This window comes from Prinia subflava, chromosome 3 (genome assembly GCF_021018805.1).
Source record: "Prinia subflava isolate CZ2003 ecotype Zambia chromosome 3, Cam_Psub_1.2, whole genome shotgun sequence".
NCBI lineage: Eukaryota > Metazoa > Chordata > Aves > Passeriformes > Cisticolidae > Prinia > Prinia subflava.
The window spans coordinates 104,187,399-104,199,493 of NC_086249.1; the positions used below are offsets into that span (position 1 = coordinate 104,187,399).

At 43.1% G+C, this 12,095-nt stretch overlaps 1 protein-coding gene across 1 annotated transcript in view; it reads left to right on the plus strand.

Moving 5' to 3' along the window:
* DSCAM (DS cell adhesion molecule) overlaps positions 1–12,095 on the plus strand; it is a 453,735-nt gene that overhangs the window by 417,920 nt on the left and 23,720 nt on the right. The window contains exons 29-31 of the mRNA XM_063393172.1: positions 5,598–5,713; positions 8,009–8,158; positions 11,825–12,022. Of these exons, the coding sequence (XP_063249242.1) occupies positions 5,598–5,713; positions 8,009–8,158; positions 11,825–12,022 (464 nt within the window). The remainder of the gene's footprint in view (positions 1–5,597; positions 5,714–8,008; positions 8,159–11,824; positions 12,023–12,095) is intronic.

Sequence of the window (12,095 nt, forward strand, 5' to 3'; positions counted from 1 at the left end):
TGACAGCCACTCAGAGCCCCTCTGCAGAACTGCTCACGCTCTGCCCTGACCCTGGCTGGCTTCACAAGCCTTGTCACCACCTCTGCAAGGCCATTGCAGAGTCTCACTCCTCTGACACTTAAAAAACTTCACCAAACTTCCAGCAGAAGTGCCCAGGTTTTACCCACTTTTTCCTTTGCTGATGGTTACCAAGTGAGGGAATTTTTTGTCCTCCCTACCTGCTGTACTCAGAGAGCAGCCAGGACCCCTCTCAGTCCTTAGTTCAGAGCTGTTTTTCCAGGTAACTCACCTGCCACCATTTCATTTGGCTTTTCCTTTCACCAGCATTGAGACATGATCATAAAACAGTTCCTCTCACCTCATTTAGTAACAAATAATCTTGGTTTTACCACATAAGCATATTTTATATCTCTTTTCTAAAAGTTTGACCAAAGACAAATGATTTTTAAATCAGAACTTCAGAGGAAGTAGGGGATATAGGCTTACATTTGCAGACTTGCCAGAACTGGAAACTCTCATTTGTGACGAATCTGTGAAGCACCTTCAACCAAAACCTGAGCTACCCACAAACAAGAGATATTCCTGAAGATGTAGCATGTGAATAATCAAAGGATAATAAGCCCTCTCCAAAACAACAGTCACGTATGGTAAATCCCCTGATATATTTTATCTTTAAAATTTCACCAAAATCAGCTATGATAAAAATATCAAGAAAGGGGATATTTGGGAAGAGGGCAGAAAAGATGATTCCCTGCTTGGTAGGAAGGTTTGAGGCCTGGAGAGAGCTTTGTGTATCCTTCCCTTTGAGGAGATTTTCATGAGTGTATATAATGTGGATTAAAAATGGAGCTTTAGTCTTTTCTTTGGGAGTCGCTGGCTTTGGCTGTGTAAGTCAAATGTCTGTGGAGCAGGATAAGTCAGCAGTTTAATGGGAGCTGCACAACTCATTGCTGAGACCTTACACTCACAAATAAAAATCCCTGCTGCTGGATAAGCACAGCTTTTTAATGATTCTTTTGGCATCAGTCCAGCCACGCTCTTTGTAACAGTTCACTGTGAATCAGTTTAGCAATTCACTGAATTTTTAAATTTTGAACACAAGGCAAAAAATCTTTTATCCCCAGATATTCTGATTTAGTTTCCCATATGTTTTTACAACAAACTGTAGACACTTTCAAAATGGCTATACAATGTACTTGCTCTGGAAAAGGCCCTTTTATCCACAGACTCAACATAGAAGCTGTACTTGGAGCAAAGCACTACCTGCCCAAATATCTGTTTTAAATAGTGACAAAAACATGAACTTTAGAAGAGATAAAAGATTACAGCAAAATATGAGGAATTCTTCAGAATGGAGACATCTTTGAGATCTCATTGAGGCATTTCAGTACGTGGAAGGAGCTTAGAAAAAGGAGAGGGACTTTTAATATGGGCAGACAGTGACAGGAAAAGGGCAGGGTTTTAAACTGAAAGAGGGCAAGTTTAGATTAAATATTAGGAACAAATTCTTTACTCAGAGGGCAATGAGGCACTGGAACGTGTTGTCCAGAGAAGTTGTGGATTCCTCATCCCTGGAAGTGTCCAAGGCCAGGCTGGACAGGGCTTGGAGCAACCTGGGATAGTGGGAGGTGTCCCTGCCCATGGCATGGGGTTGGAACGAGATGAGATTTAAAGTCTTTTCCAACTCAAGACATGATTCTGTGATTCTGTGACTCAGACTCCTGACAGGCTCCCAGTGCCTAATGATTTGGAGCTCAGAGATTCTCTGAACCAGAGGGAATTAATTCTGTTATACACAGATCCTTACAGGGTCTGATAAGTAAAGAAAAGCACATGCTTATGTTTGGGAATTTTATGTCTGCAAACATAAAAAAATAAAGATACATATATTTTATCCCTTTAAGGAATTAATCATTAGACTCCTCATCCACCAGATCATTAAAACATTTTTTGCCTGGATTTAGTTTAGGAAATACTTCCAGCAAAGCTTCAAAAATAAAACCCTAAAACTCTTTGTCCTGTTTCCAAGCCCTAGAGGCACTTCATTGCTGTTGGCACTTTTAGGACTTTATAACTTGAAAGCTGAGCTGTTGTGGTCTGCAAAAAAAGAACTCAAAATTCCCTGAGCCAGAATGAGACAGCATCCTAATCAGCAACAACCCCCTTGCTTCTGCCAACTGCCTGTGCTGTGTTTGGACACCCCATGTCACTGCTGCATGCAGGGGAATTAATTAGATCAGCAAGGAGGAGGAGAGACAGCCCACAAACCAAGGAATTACTCTCAAGAATAGCAGGGAATATTGCTGAATATAGAGAGGCCTGGGTTCCAGTTCTGGCTTGAAAGATCTCCCACATATTTTGCATGAAGCTATCCCTGGAGCCAAAGTTGGGATTGGGAATTCTCTCTTGTCAGGTGAGCAGTAAAACTGCAAATATGGGGAAAACTCTGCTCCTTCTCCCCGCGGTCCAAACAATGCTTCCTGTGTTGTCTTGGTTTGGAAAGACAGAGGAAAAGCCAGAGCTTCCCTTGGAATGGAGAACGTAAACCCTCTCCCTCTGATTTATTATAATTTAGAAATTAAGGGGCTCTCAGGCAAAGATATGGGAATAGGAATAACAGTTCATTACTAGGAATATTAAAGATGTAATAGTACAAAAAAGCAAGCAAAAAAAAAAAACCAAAAAACAAAAAAACACACACACACACACACACACAAAAAAAAAAAAAAAAAAAAAAAAAAAAAAAAAAAAAAAAAAAACACCACCACAAAACTGAGAGTCAGAACATGACCTGACACCCTGCACCCTGTTGGTCAGGGTGTTGGCAGCAGCCCAGTGCAGCCCTCCTGCAGTGCAGCTGTGGCTCTGTGGGAGCAGAGATGATCCTGGAGCAGGGGCAGTTTCCTCTGAAGGTGCAGTGGGGTGAGATGGGTCCAGCCTTCCTCTGGGAATGCAGAGCACACAGGCTGTGCTGGGCTCTGAATGCCAGGGTTTATCCAGCTGGGAATGCAGAGCACACAGGCTGTGCTGGGCTCTGAATGCCAGGGTTTATCCATTGGGAATGCAGAGCACACAGGCTGTGCTGGGCTCTGAATCCCAGGGTTTATCCAGGTGGGAATGCAGTGCACACAGGCTGTGCTGGGCTCTGGATCCCAGGGTTTATCCAGGTGGGAATGCTGGGCTCCTCCCCTGGGTGCAGCATCTCCCATGGATGATGGAATTGGATCAGCCCTGCAGGGAGCCTCGATGGCCCATGGACAGCAGAGATCCCCTGGAGGGAGGATGGGTCCTGGAAGGGATAAAGAACCCTGCCCCAGCTGGGTTTAGCAGCTGCCCATTATCACAAGACACCCACCCCCTCCCCCCTGGAGTTATGAGATGAAGAAAAAACACCTCTTCAACCAGTTTCAATAGACTGGAAATAGAATACATCTTGCATTTGCGACCCAATACACTGTATTGGTTGAGTACTTTCTAATAATGGAAATCCAGAGCACTCATCCTGCTGAAGAGGCTCCATCTCTGGGGCTCTGGGATCTGCATTCTTTGAGCAGGAGTCTGATTCCATCCCTGTGCCTCCTGCATCCCCAGTGAGTGCAGAGGGGTGCAGTGATGCATTTCCCAGGCTCAGTTATGTACTGTACGGAATTCTAGATGTATCTAACTCTGTGTGTCCTGCAACTATTGGATTATTGAAGTTGGACATGAAAAAAACAGTTTTCTTCCTTAAACTGAAAGAAGCCAGGTTTAGATTAAATGTTAGGAAAAAAATTCTTTACTCAGAGGGTAGGGAGGCACTGGAACAGATGCTCTGTATTTGCTCTATGACCTTGGGCAAGCCCAGAGCAGTCCAGCTTTCCTAGAACCTGTATCCAAGCATATCTGGCATGCAGATAAAATATTACTGTCTGATTCTCTTAACATTTCAGCAACTTGAGTGGCATCCACTCCATGCAGAGACTTGGAGAACACCAGTGTGTAATTTATCTGCATTTGACAGTACTAAATGCCTTTGAAAATTTATGTGTTTAGTAAGACCCTGTGATGACCATTCTCCCCTGACTGTATATGGAGAAAAGTCTGTAAGCCCTTGGGAGGCTCTCCTGGTATTTTGCTTCCCTCATGGCTGAATGAGGCACCAGCTGTGGCCTGTTTGAATGCATTTCAACATATCTATGTGTATGTGATGGGAACAGCACCATCTAATCACCCAGGAGAAGAGAGACATTGCATTTGGGATATATGGATGGTGTTAATGCTAGGGACCACAAAAGCAGGGAAAGCCAGGTGGTGAAAATCAGAGAGGTGCACCCCCGTGCCTTGTGGATCTCACCCTTGGATTTGGAGCAGAACCACTGACCACAGGGCCAGAAAATTCCTGCAAGAAGGGTCTCCAGGAGAACCTCCCAACCTGAGGTAATCAGGTCTTGCTGACATGGAGACACATCAGGAGGTTAACACAAATTTCCCCGAGATGAGGGCTCATCATGTGTGGATTAATCTCCTGCACTCATGGAAGAACTGAGCTTATCACCTTAACAGTCCTCTGCTGCTTCCATTAACAACAATAATTCACTGCCAAAGCAGAATTAAACTGAGTGATCTGCAGCTATTTTACACCAGAAAATGAGCTTCCACTTGGATCTTACAGCTCTTTGAAGCCTGAGCACCTGGATCACACTGCTGGCTGATTTATCTCAAATCTCCTCAGCCTCCCTGCGTGAAGTATTTGCAAATATTTCATTTCATCCAGAGAGTAATTACATCCAAAAGGGCAAAACGTTCCTGGGTTTTTAGTGCAATCTGAAGATTTCTTGATGCAAGCTCTGTGCTAGAAATGACTGTGGCACTTGGCTTTACCATCCATTTTCATTTGCTTTTGGTAGACAGCTCATTTAAGAAGTCATTTTCTGGTACACAAACTTCAAAATGAAATTGTTTCAATTTGCATGATGATAAAATAATTGGTTTATGTTCTTTTTTAGATTATTGCATCAATCAATTGGACATAATCCATGAATGTAAACAAGATTTTCAGTTTTTGTCTTAGAACATCAATGGGACTAAACCCTTTATTTATGTTATGCAATCTATTAATAGTACGCCTAGTTATTAATTTGCTTTTTCATTTATCAGTCGAAGTGATATTTGGAACTTAGCTAATTAAAAATAATGAAAAGATAAAAAAACAATTAGAAATTACTCAAGACATCATTTTCCTACCAACCTGTTTGATCAGCTGTGTGTTGCATTACTCAGATTCATGAGAACTAAAAGAAAAGGTCCATCTTCCAAAGTGTTTTTATTCATTTAATTTTGACAACACTTGAAGAAAACTGTGTGGAATTTTCAGATTCCTACTGATGGAGGACAGACCACATCCCTCCACACTGTGCATTCATCTAATGCCTTGCCACGTGCCATAAATTAATACCATGCACTTGTTCTGAAGAGGGTAAAATCAGATGCATGAGTGGCTTTTGCTGATTATGGTTACATTGGTTTTTATGAGCTGGACAGATTGAAAATGAGCAAGTTTGCAAATATCTTTTCATTTAGGCTGAATGTTAACGTGTTCCCTTCTCTTTTGTTTTCAGCAAGAACACCAGGACATCAGACACACTTAATAAGCAGCAGCAAACACTGAGGATGCACATAGACATTCCCAGAGCACAGCTGCTCATCGAGGAGAGGGACACCATGGAGACCATTGGTAAAGCTGAGCTTTTTTTCCTCCTGGTTAATGTAACAGGTTCTTTTAGGTGGAATTCCTTTACTCCACACCTTTTCCCTACTGCATACATCAAGAGAAAAGAGCCACAAAGTAATTTGAAAACTGAACTGTGGGGGTTTTTTCCTCCCCTTTGAGTCATTTCCCACTAAAAGTAATCTCAGTATAGGATCTAAAATAATGCAGGACATTAGGAAAATGAAACTGTTGGAAAGAGTTTCTTGAAAATGTAATTGAGGACTGGCAGCTTTATGATTTTCATTCTGATTTCTCATTTGGCTTTGACTAGGCAGTTGGATCACTGACATTACTTAGAGGGAAAATGAAATTCTGAAACTGCACTCTCAGTATCTGAAGATTTGCTGCAGCTAACTTTTAAAACTTACATGTTGCATATTGTATCCACCTGTTCATAGCACATGGTATTTCAACATTTTGGTCAGTTTTCAGCTTCTGCGTATCCATGCAAAATTCAAATCTAAACTGTTTGAGGCAACAGAAAACAAGATTTCTCATGGGGCTGGTACTTAACTGAACTGTCACGAGAAATAGAATTGTTTGGTGGTTTGTTTTTTTTTTCCCAAGTAATTTAAAAATATCTGGAAACCCAGAATAGAAATGCAGCTTGATGTCGTGACTGTATGGGCACACACTGTGGCAAGACACTTCTGACTGATCTTGTTAGACTTCTAACTTTACTTTTTTTGGATAAAAATCTGTCTAAAAGAAGCTGACAATGTAACAGCATCCAGGGATGGTGTGGCCAGAGAGGAAAGTCAGGAAGATGAGAGCAGCATCTCTGCACCTCCTGTCCATGCCCATTCCAGGTCTGAAAAGCAGACCTACAGACTTTTTAAATCATTATTTGAGCTTCCCAAAGTCTGCCCTTTGTGCCAGGCTTCATTCTAAAGACAGCTTTAACTTTTGAGTGGCAGCTGCTGAGCAGGGGAGGGGGGTTACAGTGAAAATACTCTTAGAGCCTGAACTGCAGCAATGCGATCAGGGCCCTGGTAAGAGTCAGCTTTCCACCCAGAATAAGCAGGGATTTTGGCAGGGTTTGACAGAGTTTGCTGCCAAGAGGCTTTATTCCCAACCTGGATAAGAGCTCATCTTTTGCCAGAGACAGAGTGGTTTGATTCCTAATGTTATTCTATTTATAGCCTTCTTTGGGTAAAAAATGTGAGTTCTGTTATTGTGCAGAACTGTTCACCCTAATGGTGTCTTGTCAAGTTAAAAAAAAAATCCAAAGCAAAAACCAGAGATGCTTAAAAGAAGTGGATGAACCTCTGCTGACTAGTAAATGCCCAGAAATCCTGCTGCTGCCAGTCCCTTTAGAACACATTACAAAACTATACAGCACAGCACAGCAGGAAATCCTTGAGGCTTTTATTGCAATTCTGAATGGTAAAAAGACTGTAAAAGAAAGTCTGATAGCACACCAAATAGTTGTTCTGCAAGCACAAAGGCAGTGAAAGATTTATTGCTATTAAACCATCCATGACCAAGTGGACCAGATTATTCCTTGGAGCAAAAAAAAAAAAAAAGATACAGAGATCACAACTGGAAAAAAAAATTAAAAAGGAAGCAAGTGCTGTACAGCAACTGCAATGGTCAATTGCAGAAATTTGGTGAATACATCCTAGCCCACAGGGAAGAAATAGAAGCAGAACCACACAGCAGTAAAGGTTAGTGCTCACCTTTTTCTTCCTTCCCAAGGTCAGGCTTAACCTCACACCTTTATCTGAAGCTGCAGAAAAGACCAGTCAGGGTCATCCCTTTTTCTGCAATATTCTGTCTCTGCAGAAAAAGGGGGTTAGCAACAGCCCCTAATGACCTCCTTTTGGAAGATAGGAGTGGTTTCACTGAGGACATTGCTAATCATGCTGATAAAAATAAATAAATGAAATATGTTGTTGAAAATCTCATCTGAGCTCTCTGAAAGTGAAGAGGAAGAGGGCAGTGCTCAAAGGATGGGAATGAAGGAATCAGGGACACAAATGATTCCACACAGATCAGCTCTTTGTGGGGATGTTTACCAGTCTGCCCCAGCTGCACGTCTCTAAGGTGAAATCACCAGGAAAAATGAAAGTTAGTCTTCAGTTTTATATGGTTTGAGTTCAAACCCAGAGGCTCCCTCCCTTCAAATCCACCTCAGCCCTGCAGAGGGCAGGGAGCCACCTCTGCCCATGGTGTCACTGGGCTGGGGACTGGCTGCAAAGCTCCAAGGAAGGCAAAGCCAACATTCTGTACTCATTATCTGAATATTTTCCCTTACAGATGACAGATCAACGGTGCTGCTCACTGATGCTGACTTTGGAGAGACGTCCAAGCAGAAGTCCCTGACTGTCACCCACACGGTCCATTACCAGTCGGTGTCACAAGCCACAGGGCCACTGGTGGATGTCTCTGATGCCCGGCCAGGAACAAGTAAGCACATCAGCAAATAGGGAGTTTTTTTTAGAGAGGAGAAAGCTGTAACAAAATAAATACTCTCCTTCTTCATTTACATCCTCAGCCTTCTGTCTGAGAGTGGAGAGAAATCTTTTTAGGTCAGCAGAGGACATTCCTGAAACTATTGCACTTAGTGATTCAATATGGGGGAAAGTGCATACGCATCTGAAATGGAGGTGTAATTTGAAATAATTCATACCTGGCCTTCATTAAACCAAATGCATGCTAGATTTTAATTTCCAGAATTTATTGGGTAAATTACTTTAATGGCTTTCAGTGTCTAATATAATTTTTTTTTCTCTGTGATCAATCTTTATTGTATTTCAAAACCAACTTTCCTCCTGCCTCTCCATCAGAAAAAAAAAGAAAAAAAGCAATTCTCATTATTACTTTTTCTGGAAAATTATATTTCTGACTTTAGTTATTATGGTAAATTACTTTTCCCAGATATATTCATGCCAAGTTATTTTTCTAGTGATTAAAATACTATCATAAATTAATATACTGATGCCATCCATTCTTCTCATTCCTCTCATGAATATGTTCCATATCTGTGTAAATGGGTAAAAAAAGCCTAGGTTGAATGATTACTTATGAGTTAGAAATTTTATCAAAATGTATTTCACTGCAGTGAACTCTGAAATCTCTTGGATTATTTCTGTCCCCTGATCATTTCAGAATTTACTTGTTGAGTTTGGTGAACATGAATGCTGAAAGCTGGAATGCAGATTATTTGAAAAATCCATTTCCACCACAGTCTTTTAAACAACAGGTGTTCTAGTCCTGGCCTTAGTGCTTTTTTAGCTCTTTCATCTTTTTTCAGGTCATTCCTTGAGGACTAGATTTTCTAATAAGGAGAGAGGAATCACCCCAAAACCTCATGCCCGTGTCATACCACAGAACTTTATAGCACCTTCCTTACTAATGCCTCTTAGTGTGCAGTTCTGTGCTTCATTCCTCTGCAGCCAGGGAGAGAATTCCTTCGAATTAAATGTGGATTTAACTCAGGTGTATGAATCTGATCTGTGTCCAGCCCTGCTTGGAAATAAAAATCCACCAGCACTTTTATTAAGCAGAACAGATCTGATTGCAGCAGGGCACAGGGCTGGCTCAAAGACTTCCAGGTAATGTTCTCTGCTCTGAAGACACTAATCCAGCTTTACTGCAGGCTGGGTGATGGGATTTTGTCTAGAGCCACCACTTCTGCTGTTAAGAGGAGAGCAGAGCCCAGCTGGGTGGCTCAGAGGTTATGGACCCTCCTATCTAAGCCCACCGACATCCACTGAGTGACAAATATTCCTTTACAACATGTTTTGAGCTCTTCTCTTGTCTTTATTTATTTATTTATGGAAGACATGATCTGTGAACTTTTGCCTTGCTGACCTCAGCTCTCTGCAGTTGTGTTTGAGACAGAGCTGGCATAACCAGGGCACCAGCTGTGTTTCCATGCCCCTGCCAGCTCTGGAATTGCTGTGCCTGTGCTGCACAGCCCCTCACAAAGGCACAGCACGGCTGGAGCAGAGCTCCTGCTCACCAGGACAAGGGCTGAGCTCCTGTGTGCTGGCAGAGGCTCTCCCAGCTCATTCCTATTGCTGACGAGATCCTCCCAAGTCATGGAATCAGAGGCTGAGGTCCAGAGGGACATCTGGGCACTGCTCAGTCCAGCCCCTCTGCTTAAAGCAGGGCCAACAAGGGCTGGTTGCTCCGGAACATCCCCAGATGACTTCTGAATGTCCCCAAGGATGGCAGCTCCACTCCTTGTGTGTGCCAGGGCTCAGTCTTCCTCACATTAAAGTGTTTCCTGATGTTCAGGATGAAGCTCCCAAGTTTCTCCTTATGGCCACTGCCCTTGGTCTTCTCACTGGGCACCACTGACAGAAACTTGGCTCTTGTCCTCTTGCCCTTCGGGCATTTCTGTACAGTGATCACAATCCCCTAAACCCTCTCTTGTCCAGCCCCAGGCACTGTGCCAGGAGCTGTTCCCACCAGCACTCTCCTTCTGTTCTCCGTGTTCTCCCTTGAAGGAGGCTCACTCCTGGCCACACCACAGCCAAGTGCCACATTCCCAAGTGTTGGTTTGTGCCACACTGAGCACGGATTTGGATGTTGTCCATGTGAGGCAGCTCTGTGCTGCACTACCAGGAGGATCAATTATCAATGGCACCAGGTTCTAATTTCTCCACTGCTGTAGGGAAAAAAAAAAAAAAGGAGAAGGATCAGGCCATTATTTGTAAATAAATGCCTTGTTTCTTTGGAGCAGTAGAATACAAATTCTCACTGTGAATGCTTGGGCAGAAGCAATGCTCAGAGTCATTATCTGGGTATTGCTTTTTCTTTCAATTTCTTCTGCTAAAGTCTCTTACCTCAAAGGCTGACAACTTCACCATTTGAATGTCAAAGAACATTTTGAATAGATCTGAATTTTTCATTTCTAATACCCTTTCTATTGTTAGTGATATCCTTTCAGAAGCTTTGAAGAGAAATCCTTCAGTGCTGATGTAGTCACTCCCTGTTTGCCACATAATGATTTTTTTTTTTGCCCTTGCTTAGTAAGACTCACTTTTAGGGCAGAACTCTTTATTAATAAGGTCAAGGAGGTCAGTTTTGGCACAGAGTTTGCTTTTACAACCTTGGTCACTATATTATCTCTAAGTTAATTTAATAAGTACAACATTGCTGACCTTAAACCAGCAGCAGATAATTTTTAAAGTTTGAGAAATTGTATTAATTTACTAATTGTTCCAAAGTGATCAAATCTTTATGAACCTGTTCCCATTGAAACTCTGATGGCACTATTACAGCTTATGTTTTATGTTTTGGCCACTTGTTAAAACAGGAAATCTGTAGCTGATCAATACTGTAATATAGTAGCAGTATGTCCAGAACAGGGAATTATAGCCCCACATTTCTTAGCACATCTATTTAAAACCTGCCAGCAGGACCTGGAGCAGAGTGTTTCTGAGGGCACATCTGTGCTGATGATTTACCTTGCACTTCCCTTGAGGTGTGGTGTGAAATCCCTGACCAGATCTACTTGCCTTGTGCTCTTTCAGTTCTCCGAGTGGTTTTGGTGCTGGAGAACTGCTTTTCTCAGAATAAAGGGATAATGAATGTGTCAATGGAAGAGTGATGGGGCCTTCAGCTCTTCAGTTCCACCCTTGATAAAATGTAGTTTCATTAGAGAGTAGTTCTAGAAAAGCATCAGCAGTTTGGTAATGATCAGCATTAACACTGTTCATTTTTTTCCCCAAAAAGAATGTCTTGAATTTGGGGGTTTTTAACAAAGATGATTTCAGTGGCCATCCCCTTCTGGAAGGGGGAAGTGAAGGGCCAGGCACTGATCTCTCTGATGACCAGGGACATGAGGAAATGGCTGGAGCTGTGTCTGGGAATGGTTGGGTTGGAAATCAGGAAAAGGTTCTTCACCCAGAGGTGGCTGGATGAATGGGCACAGCCCCAAGGAGCTCCAGAGCTCCAGGAGCGTTTGGACAGCTCTGCCAGGAATGCCCAGGGTGGGATTGTTGGGGAGTCTGTGCAGGGCCAGGGGTGGGACTGAATGATCCCTGTGGGTCCCTTCCAGCTCAGGACATTCTCAGACTCTGTGACTCTGACAGGGCTGTTTTCCTTCTCAATCCCTCGCAGATCCCACCACGAGGAGGAGTGCCAAAACCGGACCCACCGCGCGCAACCGCTACGCCAGCCAGTGGACCCTCAACAGACCCCACCCCACCATATCAGCCCACACCCTCACCACAGACTGGAGGCTGCCCACGCCCAGGCCAGCAGGATCAGTGGACAAGGAGAGCGACAGCTACAGCGTCAGCCCCTCGCAGGACACAGGTACAGACAGGGCTCCCCGCAAGGACAACGGGACAGCAGCACCTGCAGGAACCTTCCTGCTCCTGGGTGTGCC